The 25,616-nt window shown below is 41.2% G+C and overlaps 1 protein-coding gene across 6 annotated transcripts in view; it reads left to right on the forward strand.

Annotated features, from left to right (window-relative positions):
* Window positions 1-1,224: 1,224 nt before the first annotated feature.
* Window positions 1,225-25,616, forward strand: part of ANKRD55 (ankyrin repeat domain 55) — a 47,386-nt gene continuing 22,994 nt past the window's right edge. For 4 of the 6 annotated variants that reach the window (XR_010785301.1, XM_066569220.1, XM_066569222.1 and 1 more), the window contains exons 1-6: window positions 1,225-1,547; window positions 8,452-8,574; window positions 10,475-10,605; window positions 12,710-12,819; window positions 16,036-16,096; window positions 19,733-19,861. Coding sequence is in view for 5 of the 6 variants with exons in the window: in XM_066569220.1 (XP_066425317.1) it covers window positions 1,508-1,547; window positions 8,452-8,574; window positions 10,475-10,605; window positions 12,710-12,819; window positions 16,036-16,096; window positions 19,733-19,861 (594 nt within the window). In the remaining variant the exon portion in view is untranslated. The remainder of the gene's footprint in view (window positions 1,548-8,451; window positions 8,575-10,474; window positions 10,606-12,709; window positions 12,820-16,035; window positions 16,097-19,732; window positions 19,862-25,616) is intronic. The other 2 variants (XM_066569219.1, XM_066569221.1) reach the window with 2 other exon arrangements.

Raw genomic sequence — 25,616 nt, forward strand, 5'->3', positions numbered from 1 at the left:
AGTGTTCAAGGTAAATTTATTACTCCTTCTTTCACAGAAATAATGTAGCACAAAGCAAAGCTCATGAGGGTCCCCTCCCCTTAAAGCACAAGGTCTGAGTTCTCAACTTAGGAAGACAGAGGCTTGATCAAAAACAAAGTGCGAAGACAGTTTGGCAGATACTGGGTTTGAAGTCATGGACCCTGGGTCTGACATCCCCTGTTACCACAGTTTAATCTAAGCCAGCCCCATGCAGCCCACAGTGGGATGCAGGAGAGAATTGAAGGAGTAAAAGTGAATTGACTCATGGGTTGAGTTAGAGACAGTTTAATAAAGAAAGCAAAAGCTACATTCACAAGCAAAGCAAATCAAGGGATTTATTCATCCTTTTCCATGGGCAAACAGGTGTGTTCAGCCATCCCCAGAACAATAGGGCTCTAACAGACAGAACTGTGACTTGGGAAAACAAATGCCATCATTCTGAATGTCCCCTCCTTTCTCCTTCCTCCTTTCTCCTGCACCTTTATACACTGAGCATGCCACCATATGGAATGGGATAGTCATTTGTGTCACTGGTGGGCAGCTGCCCTGGCTGTGTCCCCTCCCGACTCCCTGTGACCCCTCCCAGGCTCCTCGCTGGTGGAACATAGTGAGGAGCAGAAAAGGCCTTGACCCTGGGTGAGCATTGCTGAAGGAAAGGTAAAACATCGCTGTGTTACCAACACCGTTCCCAGCAAATCCGCACCTCAGCCCCATACCGCTGCTCTGAAGAAAGTGAATTCTACCCCAACCCAAACCAGCACAGCTGTGCGCCGTGGATCTGGAGCACTGTGCTAACACACAGCGTCGTAGCTAACGCTCTCTGCTTCAGCCACAGCAGTTTGCCGTCAGTTGTTGTCCCTTCACTGTCCCTTAACTGACTGTAACTCAGTGGTACCAAACTGAGGGAGGACGGCCCTGCGAGCTGTGCTCTCCGCGCGGGTGCTCACTCAGGGGGTGCCTGAAGGCACCATGGGCCTGCCCGCGCTCAGGCACAGGAGGGGCGGGCAGCGCGCCTCAGGGCCCCGGTGAGCCCCGGCGGGCCCCGGTGAGCCCCGGCGGGCCCCGGTGAGTCCCGGGGAGCCGCGACCCCCGCCGGGGACGGGCGAGCGGCGGGCCCGGGCTAGGTCTGCACATGCTCCGTGTGCCAGCCCGGGCCGCTCGCACTGCCCTCGCTGGGCTGCGAGAGCTGCGGCACCGCCGAGCTGCTCGCCGGCTCTTGCACTCGCTGAAGACATGGCATTTTTCAGGATCTCAGATGGGCTTCCAGGAGCATCTTTTTAAGACAGTCCATAACAGAATATAATGTTTCCATCAGGCTCTTGTCTTGGCAACAACCTGCAGCCGTAAAGCGTGTTTAATTCTCTGAGAGGAAGACTGGTGACAGCTATCGTTTCACTGTGTACTGTGAGATTCTATGAGATTCTACCCTGAGAACCCTGGAGGTTGCATTTGTCTGGTCTGGTTGTAAATAATGAGATAGATCACAATGGATTTCAGTTCCTCATCCGTGTTTGACCAGCACAAAGGTAAGTCACGTGCTACTAATTTCAAATCCTCTGGTCCTCCAATGCGTCCCATGCAAATGTACTAATATTACTTGACAGAATAAATAACATTAATTTTTGGGAAATATTAGGTTTATTTTGGTTTCACGTAAAGGAATTTCTTCCATCAGTTTTAGACTGGATTGATATTTCAGTCTATTGCTACCGTGATTTCAAAAAATTTTCAGCAGAATAGCAACAGCGTCTGGCTACTCTTATGGTTAGCACTGAGAGATGTATATATGTTTATCTTTATATTGTATTGGTCTTTTATGGTTATAGATATTAAAAACAGTTGCAGTACTAGCAAACAGAGCAGTTTTAAATGGAGTAAAAAATTTAAGAACAGCTTCTTTTTGTAAGTCTACACTAAAAGGACTAGAAGCTGACAAGTGAAACACTTTGCATTAGGAAATTTATCTGTATAGGTGAGTATTGCCATAACTGCAAATTTAAGATATCACTAAAACTCCCAATGTAAAGATTTTCTACATTGTAGGGTTGCTATGGAAATACAAATGTCTCTTTCTTGTCTACTTTGAAGTTAAAATGTTACATTTCATGTCTTTATTTGTCAATACAAGCTTTTATGTCCTACGGCTTAATCCACTACAAGTGTAGCGACATTCCTTTTATGTTCCCAAAGCCAGACACTGTCATTGCTTGATTATGCGTGTTGCAACAAATTTCTCTTCCAAGTTGGGTTACCAAACAATATGTGTGCAGTGGCCACAGTTTAAAGTGCAGACCTGCAAAATATCCGAGCTGAGGTGGCCACACAGTCCCCACAACAAAGGGGCTGACAGTGAAACAAAAATGAAAGCAGGAGGAAGACAAGGCACTGACTTTTGGGAAGCTGAGTGCTACAGGTTGTACTTCTGTGCTTGCCTATACTTCTTCGGTGAACCCAAAGTGAATACAGCCCATAAAGTGGTGGGTTTATGGCTGCCCTTCAGCCACAGTAGCACTCAAAGCCTGAGCAGTCTTGGGAGGACTGGTCTACATCAGCCCAGCTGGGGACCCTGTATAATGGGGGATGAGTGGGAAGTAAAACTGAGTGACAAGAGAGAAAAATCTATTACCAAAAAGTATAAAGGAGAAAGGGAAGTGCAGTGGTAAAAGGGTGATCTGTACTACAGGAAAAGAGACAGGTATTCCTAATCATGTGTGGATGACCTAAAGAGCATTTTTCCCAACAGGACAGAGGTGTGGGGCTGACTGAGCTTCTGCAGCTCCAAACAGCCATTCCAGCCTCTGCTTCTGGAGCACTATGAGTGTCCTCTGTGCCACATGCCAGTCCAGCAGGGCTCAGAGTGGGGAGGCAGAGGTAAAATCCTGCATGCTCAGTGTCATCGGGATGGCTGCCAGGGAGCCAGTGGAAGTGGTACCAGGAATGAGGCTGGGATATCACCAAGGCTGGAGAAGGCAAAGCCAAATCTCCAGATGGTTTAGGGGGCAGAAGGCAGTGCAGGAGACCTCGGACCCAAACTAGTTTATTCAGGTAGAAGGGATAGTGTTGGGAGACAACATCTACCTATACCTCCCCTTGCTCCTAATCTGCCCCCCCTTCTGCTGCCAGGCCACTCTGCACACTGATCCCATCCTAATTTCTGTCCAGCATCACCTGCAGCCTGTGTCATTCTCCACCTCCATCAGCTCCCCTGCCAGAAGGTCCCTTCACTATCCATTCATCACCTCTGCTGTGCCGTGCTGCAGGAATGCTTGCTCATTAGGTGCTTAGTGATTTACTGCGTGCCTTCCCGGGTAGCTGTGTGGGAGGTGGATGGGAAGCAGGAGCACAAAACATGCAGTAATGGGATACTGAGCTCATTGGTTACTATGCAAAGTATACTCTGTTTTAAACTTAGTGTGTGGAGTGGATTGTGTCTAAATACCATCTTATTGTGTTGGTACATTATTGATTTAAGCAGGTATCATTTTTTTTAGCAAAGAGAAGGGAAATGTCTTTCATTGCAGCAATTTATAACAATGGAAGAATACAATCTATCTTTCAAACACACTAAATTTCTCTCTCTTGGTCCAAAAAAAAAATCAACTCTCCACACAAACCCTTTTTTCTCCATCCCACACATCAGAAGATTCTCCCAACTATAAATAAAAATAAATCCCCAGCATTCCAAGTCAGAAAATGATACTGTCTCTTTGCAATTCTTTTGCTCAATAATATCTCATAACACTTACAATAGTAACAGGAATGTGGGACTTACAGAAGGCAAACAGCACCAGAAACCCCTTCCCTCCTAATATTGCTTGGTGCCATTTAAATAAATGTCTGCTGTTCCTGATTTCAAATATTTACCAAATAAACAGAGAAGCCAGACAAAGGCCAGTACTGGTGCATGCACTGCCAGGCACCCACAGGGATTATTACTTTGTTGAGTGTTCAATAAAAATGCAGTAGTAGAGAGTAAGTTACACTTTTCAAAAACTGCCCCTCCCAATGCCCCTGGATGCTGATGTGCTGAAAACCAATAAACTACACAGTATAGTGTCCTGACAGCCAGGTGTAGGAAGTCATATATGGCCTTTGGCTAGTGGTGGAGACAAAAGGGATTCTGAGAGAGAGGGTAATAAATTACATGCGTAAAGGGTTCTTTTTCACAATGAACGTGAATTATCCTATTATTCTGTCTTCAGTTTTTAATATCTTGTGTTTAGCAAGTCCAAAATCAATCATTGTCATGTACGTGTACATGAGCATGTACACCAAGCTCCAGCAAATTTATATAAAACTTAAAAATCCAATGTGCTAGAAAGCATGCACTTACGCACCTCTAATGTGCACTTTGTAGAACAACAAATCAGCCAACCTCACAAATCATGTAAAACATGCACTCTTCATGGTACATCAGAGGAGAATTAAGAAGGAGAATTAAGGTAATGAAAAGCACAATTTCACTGCTCTGAATCCTGTAATAATTCTCTTTTTATATACTCTCTTTTTTGATCAAAAGAAAACTACTTTGCCTTGAAGAAATTATACAGTCTTAAAACACTGCAGGTTATTTCGGATAGATTGGTGTTTAACTTTGATTGTTTCTGAGGATTTTAGCACCACCCTCTGTCGTTTAATCTTTTCTTCCAGACCTTTCTACACCACTACTGTCAGCCTGCAGTTTCTCCCCTGCCTTTCTCTATACACAAGCACTGAAATGGATCTTCTGCCTTTCTGAACGTGACTGACAGCTTCCTTTCACCAGTATCACAGCAATTCTCTAAAATGTAAAATGTACTTGAAATCGGACCGTACTTAGTGGCATTTCTTGAACTGCAGAATAGGAATGGAGTAACTGTAACACATTAGAAGGTGAAGACTCAGGCATTTGGTTGTTCACAATCCCTTTCTGCCACATGGTGCTTGTGACCCAGCCACAGCAAAGCCCGCTGCAGGGTAAGCTCAGAGAGGGTGGGACACAAGCACTCAGTACTTCACTGTTGCCTTCTGCAAAATGCCCACTCTCTGAACCATTCCTCTTCTGCCCAGGAAAATGTCTTCAAAAGTAAATGTCCCACTGGCTTTAAGCTGGAGGAAGATGAAGTGGTCATGTTGTTCACCTGGAGCCAAGTGTGTCCAGCACAAATGGCATCCAAGCTCTCCCAGCATTTTCTGCTCTCTGTCATGTGAAGCATCAGAGGACCATTTATCTGTCTTCCTTCTCACTCCCCCTCCACAATCACACAGGTCAAGACATGCCACTTGAAATTGTGTCACCCTACAGAAATGGAATTCATGTCAGTCATCTTTATTCAGATCCCAGCAGGAACACTCATCCATTCCTCCTGGCCCAGGCTCCCAGGCAGGGTGACAGCCTGCTCCACCTGTCTCTCCTTGCTCTGGCAGATCGGACTTGTGGGTGGGGAAGTGTAAATCTTTATGGTTTCATGCCACCATCCTTTAACAGGAATGGAGCCTGTGTTCTGCAAGAAGAGGCAGGGGCAAAACTTCATTCCATTCATTTTTCCATCCATCCATCCATCCATCCATCCATCCATCCATCCATCCATCCATCCATCCATCCATCCATCCATCCATCCACAGTTTTACTTCCCCTCCTTATGCAAAAGGTTAATAAGCTCTGGGGAAAGCAGACTGAGCCCAGCAGAAGCAAAGGGGAAGTGTCTTGGTTTTACCTGGAGGAGAAAGGGCAGAGATGTTCAGAGATGCACATGAAGGAGTGCACCTTTGTCCTCATCTTCCTGCCACAGCACCCTCCAGGTAAGCAACTGCTCTGCTCAGGAGATGGAGATTTCCCTTTGGTGGCTAGATTTCTCTGCTCCTGACTCTCAACAGGAATACTTAACAGTACCTACAAGGCAAAAAAAATAGTACAAAATTTACATGTGTAATGTAAATTTACATTACAGGAGGTGAGGGCCCCTTTGATTAACTGCCTGCCTCACTACATCTCACAGTTTCTTTCCCAGTTCCTGCAACATCTTCTCTGTACCACACCCACACAGCACCTGCACAGCTGTACATGACAGCAGCCGTGAGAGGAGCCATGCTCAGGGCTGGCACCACCCTCTCTGGGTGTACCTCCAGAGACTGGAGGACAAGAGGAGCAACACAAGCTACCAACCACTCAGACCTGAGCTTGTCATTAACATGTTTTTGCTGAGTGTACCGATTGTGGGAGGCATCTTCAGGTCTGACATAATAAGGAAATATTACTAACTGAACCAGTGGTGAAGTCACTTCTTCACGTACTGATGGTGACTCTCCAGCAGCAATGACTCCTCATCTCTCTGGATTTCCCAGGCCCACAGGACAAACCTCCTGAGCCAAACGAACAGTTGCCTCAGCAACAGACCCCTCAACAGAATAAAAATCAAGTTAACATTTTTATTCACAAACTTTAAGAAGTATGTAATTTAAAATACCAGTTAAGAAAGAAAATAAATTAGATTCTCTTTAACTGAGGAGAAATAGAGAGAGAATCTGTGGCAAAGGCAGATTAACATCAGCTTTTTAATTTTCCCAGAGTTCCAGTTTTGACAGACTAACCCATTCCAGGGTGAGAGCAGATTGTGTTTCCATAGCAGCCAAATTTTGAAGTCCAGAGTACTGATTGTACCCAGTGAGAGAAGATCACGAGCAGAATTAGGCTAGGCTGTGTAGTCCAGCATAGAGCTCATGTAAGTTCATCTGATACAACATCTGATCACAACATGAGTAGTGTGTCTAATACTTTGCAACATTATTTATACATCTTTTATCACTTAAAAAATATAAGTAGTCATACTATCTGCAGAAGTTTGACAGGACAGATAAATCACCAGTCACTTAATCTGTCATCAGATTATCTTTGATCAACTCTCTAGTGTGACTTAGGCATTTTCTCCAGCTATCAAGCTAGTGGAGTGGCTCGACAAGTGTTAGGTTTTATAGCTCTGACCCTGTCCTGGTTTAGCCTGGAATACAGTTGGTTTTCTTCTTAGCAGCCAATACAGTGCTGTATTTTGCATTTAGTATGAGGCTAATGTTGAAAACACAGTGCTGTTTTAGTTGTTCGTAGTTAGTGCTCACACTAAATCCAGGACATTTCAGTGTCCTGTGCTCTGCATTGCTCAGGTGCCCCACAGGCTGGGGGAGCATGGCCAGGAGACCTGACTCGACCTGGCCAAAGGAATGTGCCATACACAGACCAGCATGGCCAGGATGTGAGCTGGGGGAGCTGCAGCATGACAGGCTGGGCACCAGTGAGCAGCTGGCGAGCAACTGTGTTGTGCATCACTTATCTTTCTTGGGTTTTATTCATCTGTTTCTCTCCTTTTATTACAATTATTAATGATGTTGTTGTGGTGGTCGTGGTGATGATAATGATGATGATGTGTTATTTCAATTATTGAACTGTTCTTACTTTAACCCAATAACTTTACCATTTTCTGATTCTCCTTCCCACCCCACAGGGGTCAGGGCAGTGACTGAACATTGGGGGCATCTGAGGTTAAACCCCAACAGACCCTCAGCCATTGTGAACAGTACAGCTTGCTGCAGCTGTACTTATTTTTGAGTTAATAGGGATAAGAAACATGAGACTGTTTCTGACCAACAATAAATATCTAGGCATTTTACCATTACATCAGATTTGACCCTGCACCCAAAAATCTACTCTTTTGACTCCTTGAGTTAAGAGGTTAATAATCCACTTGAAGCCAAAGGAGGTGCATGCATGTAGAGCATGACATGACAAGTCTGAAAGGAAGTGAAAAGGAAAGAAGCAAAGAGAATCTTATTTCTTTAGAAAGAAAAGTCTGAGGAACGTTCCAGAACAGGTCCTGCAAGGCATCTGCTTTAAATAATAACTCACACTGTAGCTGCCAAACAAAATAAACCTCTCCTGGGTTCCAAGAAATAGTCCACTTTTCCTTTTTGCAGGAATTATCAACACAAACCATTGCTGCCAGAAGTTTACTCTCCTGAGAAGAGAATTCCTTGGATATTACAGGGAAGTGAAAAACCTTAGTCTTCTGACTGGTACAAGGATAACACTGAAATTGAAAACACCTGAGTCCTGATTTCATCCTATCTCATAAAAGTTCAGCCAGAAATATTACGAGCTAGTTCAGTTATTACATTTTTTTTCAAGTCATGTTACGTTAGTATGATTTCTTACAAGAAGTGGAAACTTTCCAGAGTTTTTCTTAAGTACTTTCAGTGTCTATGTTTGAAAGTTTTTGGAAGAAGTTATGATGAAAACCAATTTTCAGATGACTAACGAAAACCACAGTGCTGTTTAGATACACTTTGTTCCACCCCAAGTTACACCGTCATTTAAACTCAGTGAGACAAGTGTCATTATTTTTCCTGTTTATCATTTGTGCTTGCTCTCTGTTTGCTCATGGATATGCTCCTTGTCTGCAGGTGATGCAGCAGAAGAGATGGACCTGGCTGTGGTTTACCAAGCGGCAGCTAACGGCGATGTGAACACCCTGACTGCAGTGATCCGAGAGGATCCTTCCATCCTGGAGTCTTGTGACAGAGAGGGTAAATGAAGGCCCAGCTTGTTCTCAGGAGATCTGTGGCTTCAGCTTGCAAATTAAACTTTCCATTTTTTTATTCTGATTTTTTAGTTCAGAAAATTATATTTAGTAGCAGAATATGGGAAATTTGAGTTATTCCTTGGAACATCCACTGGGAATACACAGTTTGGATAATTCCTTCCCCCTGTAATTGTAAGATATTTTTATATGATTACAAATAAGCTGTTTTGCTATGATTAGACAGTCCTTTACCATTTATTTAATTTATCTTATTTAGGGGTATGCTGAGAAACTACTGACATTTCAGGGGAAGAATATTTTTACCAATGCCAAGTGACATATATTCTGGACATCTCTAAAGCAGAGGTTATAGTATGTGTACAATTTGAATGGTTTGGTCAAGTAATTTTTTTGCCAAAGGATACAATGTGCAATTATCTAAATTATCTGTTTTATCTGTCAGGCTGTGCTCAGTGTGTTATTTCAATTATTGAACTGTTCTTACTTTAACCCAATAACTTTACCATTTTCTGATTCTCCTTCCCACCCCACAGGGGTCAGGGCAGTGACTGAACACTGTGTTCCAGTTACTGTTTAATGTTACTACAAATTATTGTACATTGGCTGGGTTTTATATGCATCTATTCCCAAAGTGAGTAAGAACCACAGATCTCTGGAAGCTGTTCTCAAGAACAACTTTTTTTGTCAGAAGTATTTTTTTAATTGCAGTTTCTTATAAGGGGTCCATATGAACACTGTCTTTTCTAATCTTTAACAGCTTTCACCAAGCTACCAATTTTTCATATACTTTAAACCAGGCATTCTAACTGATATCTTTAAAACATCTACTGGTTAGTCGAGAAAATTTACTCAAGACAAAATGTTCCCTGTCCACTCATTAATGGGAGGAAGACTAGGTGTGAATAGTGGGTGGAGTAGGGGGAGATGGACTGGCCAGGAGTACTTCAGCTCTGGAACTAACTTGTCTCCTAGGTTGTCCATGCAAATGTAACTAAAGAACAGTATTCCAGCACAAAACATACAGCTCATATCCTGCACGTTTTTTAGGCTCTGCATGACCTCAGGTTGAGTAGCACATTTCCTCAGCAATTTCATTGAGTTCAGTAAGAATAATTATTCTTCAACTATAGATGAAGTTTCTAGTAGTCTTATAGTTTCTAATACTCATGTTTATTCCCAGCCTAGTAATTTTAAAATACTTTGTCAGATTCTGCAGGAAAGTCTCCTGCTGTTTTTCAACAGTTAACAGAATGGAAGGAAGAGGGAGCAATTAAATTGTACAATACTTCATGAAGAAATTAGAATATTAGGTTTAAAAGGAGATTTCAGGCGTTTTTCAAAATGGAAAATTTTTGCAGAATATTTAAAAGTTCTTATAAAAACAGGAAATAAAATATCCTAGAGCAAATCCAGACTTCAAATTAAGTTGTTCTCTGCACAAAGGGCCAACTTTTATACCTATGCAAGGGAAACAGCTTGATTTTGTAAGTCTTTTGAATATACAGACATAATGAAGCTGGGGTTTGAGAAAATTAGACAAGCACCATCTGGTTACTAGTCATTCTGAAGGATATCAGCCTCCAAAATGGTGTAAAAAGCCAAAAGTTAATTTTGGGAACTTATCAACAGAAAAGCACTTTTCCCTCCAGAAGCAGAGTTAATGAGGCAAAGCTTTTGCTAATATAGTCATGCTCTTTTTAAAACCAGCAGTCAGCGACTGTCATAGAAATTACTTCCTGACTAAAAAAAGCTGAGTACAACTATTGGACAGTTGTCAGAGAAAGGATTTGTTAGCTTGCCAGTGTTAAGATTAGAAAATAAGAGACTATATCTTATAGACATGACACAACAAATGGTAAAATAAATTTGGCTTTCTTCCCCAGGTTGCACACCTTTGATGCATGCTGTGTCAGGACGCCAGGTTGACACAGTGAAGCTTCTGTTGAAGATGGGAGCTAATATTAATACTCAAGATGCTTGTGGACGTACCAGTTTATCTCTGGCAACTTATTTGGTATCAAGACTTGGGGAACAAGGATGGAGTGAAGGGAGTAAATGTGCAGACCAAATAAGATTTCTGCTTATACTACAGGAAGAAAAAAAAAAGCACAAAACATTTGGTTCTAGACAACAGTGGAATTGGTTTTGAAACTTAACTACAATGCAAAGCTGAGCAGTGATTATTACAAGAGGATCAGGACTCCTGTCAGACACTCCTGTCAGAGTGTCCTTTCTCTTTTGGCTTATAAAATTGGTGCATGATATGAGGATCTCACAAGAAAATTGCTTTTTTTTTTTGTACACTAAAAGTCCCCTCTTGTTGTTATTAGGCAGATTGACTTCTCCCTCTTGCATAGCCAGCATTAGATATTTATGCTCTAGCGAGGGCTTTCCTGTCTCAAACTCCGGTGATCAGCAGGCAAGTGTTACTGCACACTGTATGAACCAGGCCATTGCTTCTTTTCACTGTGGTGCTGGACTTGTGATGGCCAGGTTGAGGACTGAAGTTCTAGATGTTGCTGGTGCCAGTGCACTTGCTCAAATCATAAACAATCCAGCCCCTGATGTTCAGTCTACCTGGAAATTGCAGGAGGGGGCAGACATCCCACTGAGACATTTGGGAAAGAATTGTACTTAAGAATCTGTCTGAACTGAAGAAACAATAGTTTTTTTCTCCTTAGTCTTCTACTCCTTGCAGGAGGTAATTCAGGTTTCAGAGTGAAAGTGGGGACCAAGTTAGCCGAGCAGACTGGGTTTCCATTATTAATTGGACAGAAAGGAGGAAGGAGTGTGCAGCCATGGCTGCACGGTATGAGTTAAGCTGGATGACTGCCAGCTCATTTAAACAGACACTGTGGCAGCCTAATTAAATGACAACCCTTGCCCATAGTTTCTTCCTGAAAATTTAGGACAAAAACAATGTTCCTGCTTAGCTATGCAATATTCAGCCAGAAAATAAGTGTCGAAAATAACAAAACAGTCAGTCTCATCCAGTGCAAGGAGCATGCCCCACTTACTTGACAACAAACATTTCCTCTGCAAGATATTTTAAAAAAATCCCATAATAAGTGTCACGCTTCTTTTTTCCTTCCTCTTTTCCCGGAGGGGAAAAAATATTCTTTGGAAAAAAAGAAATTACTGGAAAAGATTTAAACCACCCAGGCTTCTAAGTTTCCATTTCTGTTTCTGTGAGGGATATAACGAGAGGTCCAGAGAGACTTCTGCTGTGATGTCTGTCCAGACAAATGGATTCAGGAGCATTGCACAGTCAAGACTGTGTGTGGCATTTGGAGGTCTTGTACTTCCACCAAGAGCTCCAACAGGGGTGTTCTGATCCTACCATTCCACACATTTTCCCCAGAAATGCTCATAATGCCAATCCAAAACAGCTCATACAAGAGGGAATGGTCTTTGTCAATTGTCTGCTGAAGTTTTAACAAAGCACTTAAACTCATGCTTGGTTTTCTTCAGACTTAAGTATATGCTGAAAGATTTATGCAGTCACAACCAGAGTGTTTACTTGCTTTTATGTTGAGGTGATCAATAGAAGGTTTTAGTCCAAGAACTGATTCATCCCATCTGTTTTGGTGCTATTTTCAGTCTAACACTGCCACTAGTACAAACTTCTGCAACAACATTTTATAAGGCCACACTCTAAGGCTTTTTACCATTGATTTGCCATCTTTGCCAAAATCTCACAAACAAAATCTCACTGAGATTGAGTGCTCATGTTCTTGGTTTAATCCAGCATGATTGAATTCACATACAAGAATATGTGCAGCATCTGCTAGTGATAGAGGAATTAGCAGGTTTTTAATCACTGTTAGTGCTTGCCACAGATGCAGGGGGAAAAGAAACAAATCAAAAAAACAAAGAAACAAAAAATCCAGTGTAAATGAAACACCTCATCAGAGAAATGAACAACTGAGGTAGTTTGAGACCCAGACTCCAAAGGAGAACTACTCTCAGTTCTGAGAAACCTCTACTGAGGAAAAAAATTCCAGTTTCTCTGTTAACAGAAATGGCTACAGTCACATGTGAACCCCAGCACCAACAAGAAAAGATCTGGCCTTATACTTTTCACCTTCCTCTTTGATATGCTCCAATTTCTTTTTTAGGGCTGGCTGGAAGGCTGTGTCAGCCTGCTCAGGAATGGTGCTAAGCAGAACATACCTGACAAGAACGGGAGGTTGCCACTACATGCTGCCACTGCAGAGCCTGATGTGAGGTATGTGCCTGGTTCCCCAAGAAGAGCCCACAGCAGGAATAATAGTTGTGACAGCTACACTTGTGACCTGTGTCTTTGTTTAGTGGTTACCGTGAAGGGGGTAGAGAGGAGGAAAAACATTGTGCAATACTTGTGTACCAGAGATTGATGGCCAGGTAAAGAGAGAAGCATGTTTTAATATCGCAATAGCTGGAGGAGGGAAAATAATTAGAAGAGAGATTGAAACCCTACGTTTCCCCTGCCCAACTACCTTTCTGTCCTACCACATGAAATAGTACAAGACTCCTTCTCTGGACTTCTCTTCTGAGTAGCATGGCAAATCTGAGAAAAGTTTTCCACAAGACAACCTCTCTGAAAATCCCCAACCCTAAAGGGGAAGTTAAGGACTGGTGGTCTGGCTCATTTTTAACTACTTTTACCGAAGGTAGAGTAACAGCTACAGAGTGGGTTCACAGAACTCTTAAGAAAGATTCTCTTTTTCTGATTCCAGCCTGTGACAATAGGACAGTTTAATAAATTTTGATTTGTATATCTGAATAAATTCACTCAAAAAAGTCCCCTAAGTAAGTCATGCCTGAAGGTGTAGACAGACATTTGAAACAGGTAAAACATTCAGTACATGCAATATGTTCATGTGACTTCATCACTGAGTCCATAATTTTGTTGCTGTAGCCATATCAGACCGGGCCAGACATCTGGCCACTTCTGCTGGTCTTGTTCTCCAGCCTTTTTTAACAGCTTTATTCATTTTCCACATTGTCTTTGCTTTTCATGCATCACTTGGAGAAAATAATTTGAGGTTTCTGCAGAAGAAAGGTCCCTATCATTAAACAAAACCCACACAAGAAAGAAGACAATGTCTGTATAACACCACACATGTTGCTACTTGAAAGGGAACACTAATCTCCTCTACCAGGAGCACACTAGGTCCCCTGAATGTTTTTCACATTCTCCAAGGATACAGACAGACCCTTCTTTGCTCTGCACAGTTTTCTTTTTCCTCTGTCTTCCCACTGGGTTTGCTCCATGCCCAGACACAGGCCTGGAACACTGAACAGAGGTTTTTCCATCATGGTCATTTTCAGTGCCTTGTCATCCTATGTCATTGCCAAAAGAGAATATGCAATGGCCAGTTATGAAATGCTTTTGCAGCTAAATCTGAAAGCTAGCAGTCTGCTGCTACAACCTCACATGCTGAAGGCAGCATGGAATGACAAGAGACAGTTAATATATTGATTTGATAATTGATTTATGTGCTCGAGTGCATTCCACAGAGCCTAACAGGCAAGGTGGAAAGAGAATTCATTCCTGATCTATGCCTTTAAGAGTAGATAGCAGAGAAACCTCAGCTGCTTGGTTGGATATCTACGTATTTAAATGTAGCACTTATGTTGCCATAGTGCTCTAATGGTGTAACTGAGTCTAAGTTTGTTCATGGTAAACACTCTAGTCAAATAATTAGATTTCTTTCACATACAGTGGTGTCATTGATCATATCAGGAGTTGAACCACAGAGTCCTGTATCAGATTATGAAACTGTGTGATAAATGGTTTTACAAGCATACTATGGTTATCTCACTTTGGTTTTCCTCTCTAGCTGGTATTTACCAAGACATGTTTTCAGACACGGAATTTCTGAGATTCTGAGTCATTTTGCTAAATGACAACATAATCTTTCTTAACTTTTACAAACTCCTACCCAACCACTCACAACAATCATAGTGTCATCCTTTTCAGATTTCCTGCAATATGACTCCATTTAGAAACGGAGATGTGACACCTCTTTTCTACAAGAATTTGTATCCATATGCAAATGGATTTGAAGTCAAAGCAAAATCCCTATGCTGGGATCTGCCCAATCATCACCCTTTAGGGACTCTACTTTAAAAAAATCCTAAATTTCAACTTTCAACACCTGAGGATGATATTACTTATAGATAAGATTTCCACTTGCAGAATTGTCAAAATCATCCCTAAGCAACTGTAAATATCTTCTTTTGAATATTTTATGTAGCTAGTTCTTTATTACCAGCAGAGAAGAACAAAGTTGACATGAAACGTTAATCTGATGCACACACATGAGCACAGTTCAATCCAGAAGATACACTAGAAGTGGTTGAAGATAAAAAGTAGCAAAATATTTTTATTCAGTCTCCTCTGCATAGAAATAAATTCAGGGTTTTATACATTTTTTTCTGTGTTATCTTTACATTTATCAAATTTCCTTCCTTTATACTTCATTATTTTTTACTTTTCTTGCTAAACAGTATGTCTTCTTCATGTCCATGTTCTGAAGGTTTCTACCAAATTCACACTTTCAGATGAGCCACAACTTTGCACACTGATCCACTGAGGATATATCCTTCATTTTGCTATAATCCTAAGAACTGCACATTCATATTAGGATTGGCTTTGCTGCAGCATGTGAATGGAAGGAGTTTTTAATTTTCATGGTCCAGCCACGTACATGATCCAAACAATTAGCGTCCTGCTATAGAACACAGCCAGCTTTGCCAAACCTGTAGTTATTTCAGAACATCTTCACAAGATAGCAAAAGGAAAAGAAGGTGTTAAAATATTATGGTACTTGAATAATATTTCCAATAACTACTTTAGTTTTCCCTCCACCAGACAGGATTTCTTGTAGTCCAATATTCTATAAAATGTGAACCTATGCATTGCTATATTTTATGCCATAATAATGGCCCTTTTCCAGCAGACATTCTGTATGGCCTTGTAAAATATTAGGGTTTGTGTGTGTAAACATTCAGCAAGCATGCATCTACTCACATATGCACACAAATGTGTACACTGCATCACATTACTCCGAGAGTCAAATAGAGTGAAAAATCCTTACAGAAGCTGGCATCTCTGTTACTTAGGACATTATAAAATATGCTGGCCGCAAATTTCTAAGCTACCAAAACCTGCACACATGTACAGTATTTTACATTCTGGTTCTAGCCCAGCAGTCAGCATAAGAGTTACTCTGAGTGGATCTTCTTTTAATTCCAAGCTCTAAACTTTTTTTGTTACCATAAGCCATAAAGTCCAATTTGTTTTGCTCATATGACAAAGCTCAAAGCTAAGATTCTCACCTGTGCCAATCGCTAATACTGATTTTTCGTGAAATTGCACGTTTTGTTTTTAAAAAACTGTCGGTTTTTCAAGTTTAGTCAGGAGTACAGCACACTGATTATATCATTGCTTCCACAGGCTTCTGAGCTTGCTCCTGCAGCAGTCAAATCTTAGTGAAATTAATCACCAGGACAATGAGGTGAGTGAGCTTGTGCTACAAATCGCAGTCCTTGGTACTGGAAGCATAGAACCGTTAAATTTTACAATAAGGCTAAGTCAAAAATTTCTATAATGCTTTTGCTAAACTCTGCAAAGTATTATCTCATTCTTCTTTCTATGTACTATGCACCTGTAGGCTAATAAAGTTTCTCTCTATTGAGGCAGCTATGAGGTACCTTGAATCCATCTCTTAAATTATTTGTCAAGACAAGAATTTCCGTTTATTCTTCTGAAGTTAGACACTGGATCAAGTCTTCACCTTTACCAATCCTAAGTGTTCAAGGCCAGGCTGGATGGAGCTCTGAGCAACCTAGTCTAGTGGAAGATGTCTCTGCCCATGGCAGCCAGGTTGGAACCAGATAATATTTAAGATCCCTTCCAACCCAAACTATTCTATTATTCAATGATTCCTTGATCCCACCATTCAACTCCTGTTCTCAAGAAAAGTATCAGAGAGCTGGCATTACACAGAATGCACAAAAATTTGTGCTGTTTTCTTCCATGTGGAGTTGTGTCCTGCATGTATATACATTGTACATAGGAAAGAGTTAACTTCCCACGTTTTTCTCCAAATAGAGAAGTCAAGACACAAGAGAAATTCTGAGTGTCATTTCATATGTTTCTGTTCATTTTGACAGTTGCTCAAGGATGTGTCTCTTTTCCACAGAGTCAGAATGGCCAGAGGGCTGTATATTTTTCCTCTTTCTTACCCACTGAAAGGTTTGCAGACCCTGCTCACAACACTCTAAACCAGACACATGCATTGTCTTGATGTAGAACTATGTTACTAATGATTTGCATGGAATGGTGGATCATCATTTCAAACCAGAATATTTTGCTGTAATGCACTGCTACATGCAATTTGGAACTTTTAGTCCATCTCATTGTCATTTGGCACTGACAATATATTTGTTCAAGTGTCAGTATTAAGCCCTGAATACTCATGTTTTCTGAAAAATGTGGATCCTAATAAAGGATTGCAGCTAACAGAACTGTTCTCTTGGCATAAGTAAAACCCTTCAGTTTTCCCATTTGACGCTTGAGAAAATCACCTTGATGAATGCATGAACACATAAACAATAAGAAATACATCTGGAGGTTTCATAGCTTCCACAACCCTGTCTTTCTGTGGGTTTATTAGTGAAGCCTGTGAGATGACAATGTGAAGAAACATTCCCTGTAAAAGCCTTGAATCTGAGCAAAACAATTGTCACACTATATTTCTCACAACCATTTATCGGGGTTTGTCCTTTTATGTCCTGTATTGCTCCTTATTTTTTATGAATGTGCAGTTGTTTGTCCATCTCACCTCTAAGACTGTTTTCTCTTGGACCTTCACTTTGGCAGTTCTGATACCACTCTCATGTTTCCACTTAAGAGCAGCAGTTTGTTTACCTACAGATGCCACTCCAGGGTGGTATCACCCAGCACAGATGGGGTGGGCTGGGCTGCAGAAAGCCCGCAGGAGCGAGCTGCTGCGACAAACAGGTCAATGCTCTTTGCTCACCTGGGCGCTCTGAAAGGACACGTGGAATGCACAAAGTATTAGAAAGGAAACGGAGAAGAAAACAGGAAGCTCTGTTTGAATCCTTTGTACAGCCACAATGGCTACAAGAGTAAACTGAAAAAAGATATACAAGGAAAGGAACAGAAAAAGGACTACAAAGATGATAATAGTTACAGAGCAGCTTTCTCACATGGGCAGGCTAACTAGAGCATACTAACTGTAACAGGACTTTCAGCTTGGCAACTACATCAGAGAGATGATATAAGCCTATGATATCATAAATGGTGTGGAAATGAAAAAAGAATTATTATTAATTGGTCTGGGGGTTTTGCATATAAAAATATGGAGACTTCTACAAAAATTATCAGGCAATAGTTTCAAAGAAAATTAAAATAAATATTTTTTCAGAAAATGCATCATTACCTTTTAGAGGGTGCGATGTCATATGAAGTCTTTAATCTGATTACCAAAATATTAGGTGGCAGTATATTGTCAAGCCTTGTTCCTTATATTTTTGCACTAAGCATCTGCTACTGATCTCTCTGAGTTTTGTCATTGTACCATAGCGATTTTTGAAAACTATCCACAGTTTTACACTCTTATCTTACAGCTGATTCTGCTGGCTACCACAGTAGAAATAGAGACAAAGTTGATTTTTCAAGGATTTTTTTTCTTGGCCATATCAACACAATGAGAGAGGATAACAGAAAGATGGCCTGGTACACTGTAGTTTCTCCTTCTTCAGTGATTTGCACGCTCTCCAGGACCTGTACTCATTTCCCAGCTGGAAATCACTTTGCTGATGCCTCACAGATAATGTGTGTCCATCAACAGTACTAGGTCCCTCATGTCTACTGACATAAATGGCAGAGCTCCCATTAATTTCAGTTGGTGCAGGAGTTTACCCTCAGTTTTGGTTTTACAAAACCGAAACCCCCATGATTAAGCTTTGCAAACCCTAAGTAAAACCAAAACTGCTCTCATTCAACTGCTCTGTTTTGTTATCACCCATACTTAGGCCACATGGGAACTTAAAAGTCTTATAAGATGTGTGATGAGTGAGAGAAATGAATGCCACGGCATTCAGGCTTTTAGTCAGAAAATCACTGCAAACAGCTTCCACTTTAATGCACTGATAAGATGTCTGCATCAATATAGCTCATACTTTACCTGGGTTGTTACCAACTGGCTTTATTGGAGTTCTAGTTAAAGTTTTAATTGCTTTTCCACTCAACTTTTTTTTTTCTATTTTCTTTTTTTTTTTTTTTTAATGCTTTTTATCCTTTTGGAAATCAGGCAAGACCCTTGAAATGCATTTTTTCTCATAAGAGAGGAAACAGCACCTACCGAAAGGAAAACGTTGCCACACCTGAAAACACTAGAAATTTGTTAGAAACATAATAAATTAGTCAATTTATACAGAAAATCTTAATTATTATGGATATAGAGTAAAATACAGGTGAGTGTAAGAATGCTGAAGGTGCAAATATAGGCCATGAATTCTCTGATCTATTAAGACTGATAGGATGTAGCTAAGATGGAATAAAAATGCAGCTGAATAACCTACCATTTGCTTTGTTTTCTCCCTGAAGAGTAAATATATAAATGTTTATATTGTGACTTTCTTGTGGGCATCACTCTGCCAGTTCTTTAGCTTGCTGACTAGTGCCAGCTGCAGTAATAGCTTATAATATTTTTTTTGGATCAAAGATAAGACCAAGCACAAACATCATGCTGTGTAATGCCAAAGCAACAGCCTAAACCAGGCTTTTCTTGCAGGATTCAAGAAAAGTTCCTCCCTGAGCTGGGAGGAACTGTCCCCCCAGCCATCATGGCCTTGACCACATGTTACGTATAACAGGCTATAGGCACATATGGAGGAAGCATTTGTGTTTGTATCCATTTTCTGTAATAATTCCAAAAAGCTAATTGCTTGGTTCCCCCTGTGACTCCACTAATTCAGAAGCTGCTACTAAATATTCCAAATCAGGGTGAAGAGGGAAAAATGTGTCCACCCTGGATGGTTTCAGGGCTGCCTAGCTTATCTACATAGACTTAAAGGGTGCTCCTATGGGTGACAATAATTTGCCCTCGGTTTGTGGCTTGCAGGGAATGACTTCACTCCACTGGGCTGCATTCCACAATAGACCCCAGCATACCCAGACTCTGCTGCACAAGGGAGCAGACCCAACTCTGGTGGACAAGGACTTCAAAACAGCTCTGCACTGGGCAGTACAGGTGAGCCACAACACAGTCCCAGTGGGATGTTTATTGAACTGAGTTGGCTATTGTGGTGTCCTACACACTTCTAAGGAAGTGGTTTGGGCTGTGGAACAAGGAGATTGGATGCTAAAAATGCCCACTAAGCCCCAGCGTTTTGCCAGTGGGTAGAGATCAAGGGTCTAGCATCTTCTTTGGAGACCAAGGCATACCTAATAGAAGCTTAGCCCTGTTGACCCAAAGTTTTCATTTATCTCAAGTGGGACTACATGTATGCTTCATGTTGAACTTATGCCTATTTTTTTTTTCACTAAATAAGGGTTGCAGAAACTAGCAGCTTACTTGGCAAAGGCCTTTGGGAATAAAACAGCATAAACACAAGTGAAAACATATTTAAAGAGCTACAGCTATGAAAGAATTATCTGAAGGGTTGAGACCCTACTTCTCTGGAGACTGGAGAAGACATGGAGCTAAACACATTTCCTGTTGAACTGTGTGTTTCTATCTCATGTGCAAAAGAGCACTGTCAAATACTCAGGCCATCATTAGAGAAACAAACCATACAGATTTAATATGGCATTAAAAACTGTATTATGTAATTGTGTTAATAAGTGATGTCAAATACAGCATAATTTACTGGTTTTCCTAGTTTAGTGCAGAAAACTGCCTGGATGAAATTGTATGTTTTCATGTGCTGTCTAAGCATAGCAAATTCCAGTACCAATGTTCAAAACACATGCACAACAGGTAAACCAAAATAGAACTCACACAAAAAATCCAGCAACGTTTTCATACAATTACCAAATGTTTGCATTCTCATCTTTTGGTCTAAGTTTTCTCTTCTTAAAAGAAGTGTCAGCAAGGAAATTTGAAATTCTGAACTGCCATATACGATATTTATTACGGGGCAAGGACATCTGAACAAATAATCTTCAACCACAGCCTCACAAAAATGATTAACATATAATAGGCCTAACTTTTTTTTTCTGAAGTATATTTTGAAGAGGTATATTTTGACCTCTGAAACTGGTAATATTTCAAAAGTTTTGTTCTTCTTTAATCAGTCTTAAATTAGACTTGTTATTTGCCTTAGAAGATTAAAGGTATCTACTCTACTACCTGTTGTGCATTTTCACCAGGCATATTCCAGTTCTACCTGCTTCCAGTGGGAAACATCTGAATCCCATGCCAACTTCTGTGTGATAGCCAGTGGTCTATATCATAGGTCTGGGGACAACCTGTCTGACAAACAGAAAGACAAAAGTGAATCCACTTTATAACCCTCAGAGTTCCCCTCCTTTCCTGAGGGGAAAGCTTTCCCTGATTGTGTATTTTGTATGTTTCATTATCTAATTCCATTGTTAACTCTCACCTCCACCCTTCTCTCACAAATGTGCAGAAAAAGTCTTGAGAAATGGGGAAACGGAAACTGCACAAAACCCACTTGGCCTCAGGTGGAAGGAACTCACAAATGCCCTCTTTTCCTTTAAGCTGCTCCCGGAAATCAAGAGGAAGCCTGCAGAATGACACACATGCACCCCTTTTTTCCTTATTGTGAGATTTCTGCCGTGAAACCCTTTAAGTTACTTCTTCCTTCCACATGCTTCTCCACATTCTAAGTCCAGAAGTGGCATTTGAAATACCAGAGCATGAAATAGATTTGTTCACATTTCTACATTTCTCTTACTCAAATAAGAAAACTCTTGGCCAAGAAAACAACTTGCAGCCAGTGCTCTCTGCTGCCCATTTAGGCCCAGGAGATTTGGATACTGTGGACGGGCACAACTTTCTCTGCTGTGACACAGAACAGAACAACAGCTCTGCTCGATGGGATCATCGTTATGTCTAATTGCCTCCTCTGTGACTGCTGGAAAGGAGATATTTTTCCTTTAAGAATTGTATAAATATCTTCAGAGAACAAGAGACTCACAGAGCTCAGGCAGTACAGCTGCAGGGGTTATTTTTGGCTGAATAGGGCCCTGTGTTTAATTTCTTTTTTTTTTTAAATGCAGTGAGGGGAAGACCAGACACTGCACAGAAACTTGTTTCAGAAGTTGCAGGAAAGAGGCACTTTGTTCACACTCTGCTGAAACACACAGTAGGACCATACGAAAATCATTGCCCACCATTGAACCCCAAATTCATGAGCATGAGGCATATTTCATATGAAATCATTGTTCTGTGCTGACTCTTTCCAAAACTGCATGTGTGTGATTTTGTCTTCCATCAGGCATCATGGGATGATCAGTCCCATCCATGTAGCCAGACAGACCTTGCCCACACCAAGGCCTGGTCTTTTGAGAAACTCAAGTCTCCTGCCATTCAAGTTCACATCTTAAGTGCAAATGTATCAGTGTCAAAAACACTGATCATTACTGTTTGCTGTGAGAGTATCTCATGCCACATTTTTTACATATGCAGTATTTCTATGTGCTGGTGCAGACAGGCCTTTTTAAAAGTGTCTCGGGAGGTATTTCTCTCCTTTCACTTCAGCCAGCATTAATTACTGTAGTGAAAAGGAAACACACCTTTGAAATACAAAACTGTAACTGATACAGGAACAAAGGGTAAAGGCATTCTACAATTCTACATAATGGTATTATTGAAATCCTGGTAAAATATAATATAAAATATACCATACAGCATGGATTATGATGCTACACAGTTCTATACTGTAACAGTATAAGTAGTACCTTGGAAACAGCTGGGAAGATTTGGAATCTTGCTACATTGCCTTGCCAGTTGTCATCATTTTTACCAGAATTTTCTTTGTCTTGTTCTCAGTCTCTGGCTCCCAAAGTCAAATGATTACATGAAAATATCAGCTTTCTACTAAAGGATACACAAAAAAAACCCAGATTTTTTTTTAAGTGAAGAAATACAAACCTGTAGGAATAAAAAGAATGCAACTAGAAAGAAACTATTAAAAATAACAATCTGCCATAGGGTGACATGCTTATGATTTTTAAATAGGCTGATTTGGAGTGCAAAGTTTTAAAAAAATTAGAAGCACTAGTATTTGTTCCATAGCAACAATGCAGTTATTTCATTCCTCTGTTTCCAGAGAAGAGAGTGAAATACCTGTATATATAAAACACACTGTAAAAGAAATGCATAAGTAAGTATTAATTTGTGTTTGGTTGGCCAAGCACCGCAGTTTCTCTGTAATTGGCTGGAAGGTGAAATCACACTTAAATGCCAGGATTTCTAGGAAAGAATGTCTCTGTTGCTGCAGGACATCTTGAGGACACAGCTGGCTATCCAGCCAGAGCAGAGGAAGGGGCCAGAGAAATGAGTCATGGCTCAGAATCTCTCCCAAGGGATCACTTCTCTCCTTGTCTCTGCCCATCACCCATTTTTTCATGTGGGCTATATACAGTGGAAGAATTTAGAGAGACTTCCAAAGCCACCTTAAAACCCAGTGAGTGTTTCTCTACTGCAGATATGTCTGTTGTTGGACTGACCAGAAAAGGTGCATTTGCTGGGCATGGTTCACTGTCTAGTTGGTTTCAGGCAGATTTCTTTCCCTGCAAAGTTGTACTTTATTTCTCCTTGTTTCATGCAGTTTTCTAAAGATGGCTTGAAAGGAGGAATAGCGATTTCCTTTTTTTATGTCACTAAGCTTTAAAGACATTTTTGACTGTTAACAAGTCAAAAAGATATTCAAGTTTCATTTTTTAAATATACACTTTTAAAATCACCTTCTTTTGTAAATATTGTCATTCTAGCAATGGTACAACTCTTGCTTGTGGAGCCTGGAACATTACATAGAAGCAGGGATCTACAGAGTGAGCTGTCAAGTTACAAAACAAGATAGAAGAATTTGCAAATAGTTTTGAGTAAGAAATAAACTTGCTTTAATACCAGCAGAAGTTTTTTCCATTAAGTGCCCTAAATATTTGTGACACTGTCTACAAAAGTGAATTAAATGTGCTTGAGTCTTGGCTCTGGCACTGAGACAAACTATCATGGGACAACCTGTGTCCCTACTGCTATACTCTCTTACTCAAGCAGGATGGTCATACACAGACCACTTACTGGCAATGATCTGGTACTCATTTTACCTCCAGGAACTGGTAGGGAAAGTATTCATTGACCCAGGCCTAAACAATGCCAGAGAGGATTTTGAGAATTATTTGGTACAGACAGCTAAATTCCAGTGCTGAAGGATATTCCTAAGTGCTGCTTCATTTTTTATGTAGCTGCAAACTATTTCTTCATTTTAAGTTGTCACAGAATAAGCTGAGTTGGAAGAGACTCACAAGGATTGAGTCTAACTCCTGGCCCTGCACAGGTCACCCCAAGAGTCACACTGTGCCTGAGAGCATTATCCAAACTCTTCTTGAACTCTGGCAGGATGGTGCTGTGACTACTTCCCTGGGAAGCCTGTTCCAGTGCCCAAACTCCCACTGGTAAAGAAACTTTTCCTGATATCCAACCTAAACCTCCCAACACAGCTTCAGGCCATTCCTTTGGATCATGTCACTGGTCACCACAGAGAAAGAGGCCTGTCTGCCCCTCCTCTTCCCCTCATAAGGAAGTTGTAACTGCAGTGAGGTCTCCCCTCATCTCCTCCAGGCTGAACAGAACAGGTGACCTCAGCTGTTCCTTATACAGCTTTCTTGAAGTCCATTCACCATCTTCATTGCCCTCCTTTGGATGCTCTCTAATAGTTTATTAACTTGGTTATACTGTGATACCCAGAAGTGCCCCCAGCACCTCATTCAAGGTGAGGCTGCCCCAGTGCAGAGCAGAGCAGGACAATCCCCTCCCTTGCCTGGCTGGTGGTGCTGTCCCTGATGCCCCCAGGACACGCTTGGCCCTCCTGGCTGCCAGGGCACTGCTGGCTCATGTCCAACTTGCCATGGACCAGAGCCCCAGGGCCCTTTCCATGGCACTGCTGTGCAGCCTCTCAACCCCCAGTCTGTCTGTACATCCAGGGCTGCCCCATCCCAGGGGCACAATTCAGCACTTTCCTGTGTTGAACTCTGCATGGCTGATGGTTGCCTATCTCTCTAATTTATCAAGGTCTTTCTGCGGGGCCTTCCTGCCCTCAAGGTTGTCAACAGCTCCTCCCAGTTTTGTATCATCTGCAGACTTGCAGTATTGATATAAAAACTCATCAGTACAGCCAGATCATCAGAAAAACTCTTACTGAAATAATAAACTGTTAAAAAGTAAGCCCTTCAAGTGTGAACATGCCATAGACAATGTAATTGTTCACGCCAATCAAATGTCTGAGGTAATCAACTGCAGAATTCCCACTGAGCTTAGCAGGAATTTGTCTTGGGCAGATCCTGTAGGTAGGTACAGAATAATTGCCAGACCTCTTCCCAGCACACAGTCTATGTGTAACTGCACAGTGGATGCCAGAATATGAGTGATGTATATGCAACACACTTCTTGCATATCTATACAAGTCCTGATCTCCTGTGCCTGACAAAAGGCACTTGAAGACAAATGCTTCCATTTCTCTGATAGAATAAATCCTTATTCTTCTGCAGATTTAAAAAATTACGTCTTTTCCACAGCATGTAAACAGCTCATTTGGAGAAATCAGTCCTTACAACAATGCAATAGCAGGGGAAAGTTGCCAAGTGATTTTAGTCATAGTCATAGTCATTTACACAATAAATCATATGCACTTAGACTCCAAGGGAGAATAAATTCTCAGAGAGACTTAGCCAGTGTTTCATGCAGTGTTTTGTTTGAGCAAAGAGACGGTTAGAGAGGCAGGGACATGTGATAGCCAGAATCATGCCTCCATGACTGC

The sequence above is a fragment of the Molothrus aeneus genome, chromosome Z (assembly GCF_037042795.1).
Source record: "Molothrus aeneus isolate 106 chromosome Z, BPBGC_Maene_1.0, whole genome shotgun sequence".
NCBI classification, from domain to species: domain Eukaryota; kingdom Metazoa; phylum Chordata; class Aves; order Passeriformes; family Icteridae; genus Molothrus; species Molothrus aeneus.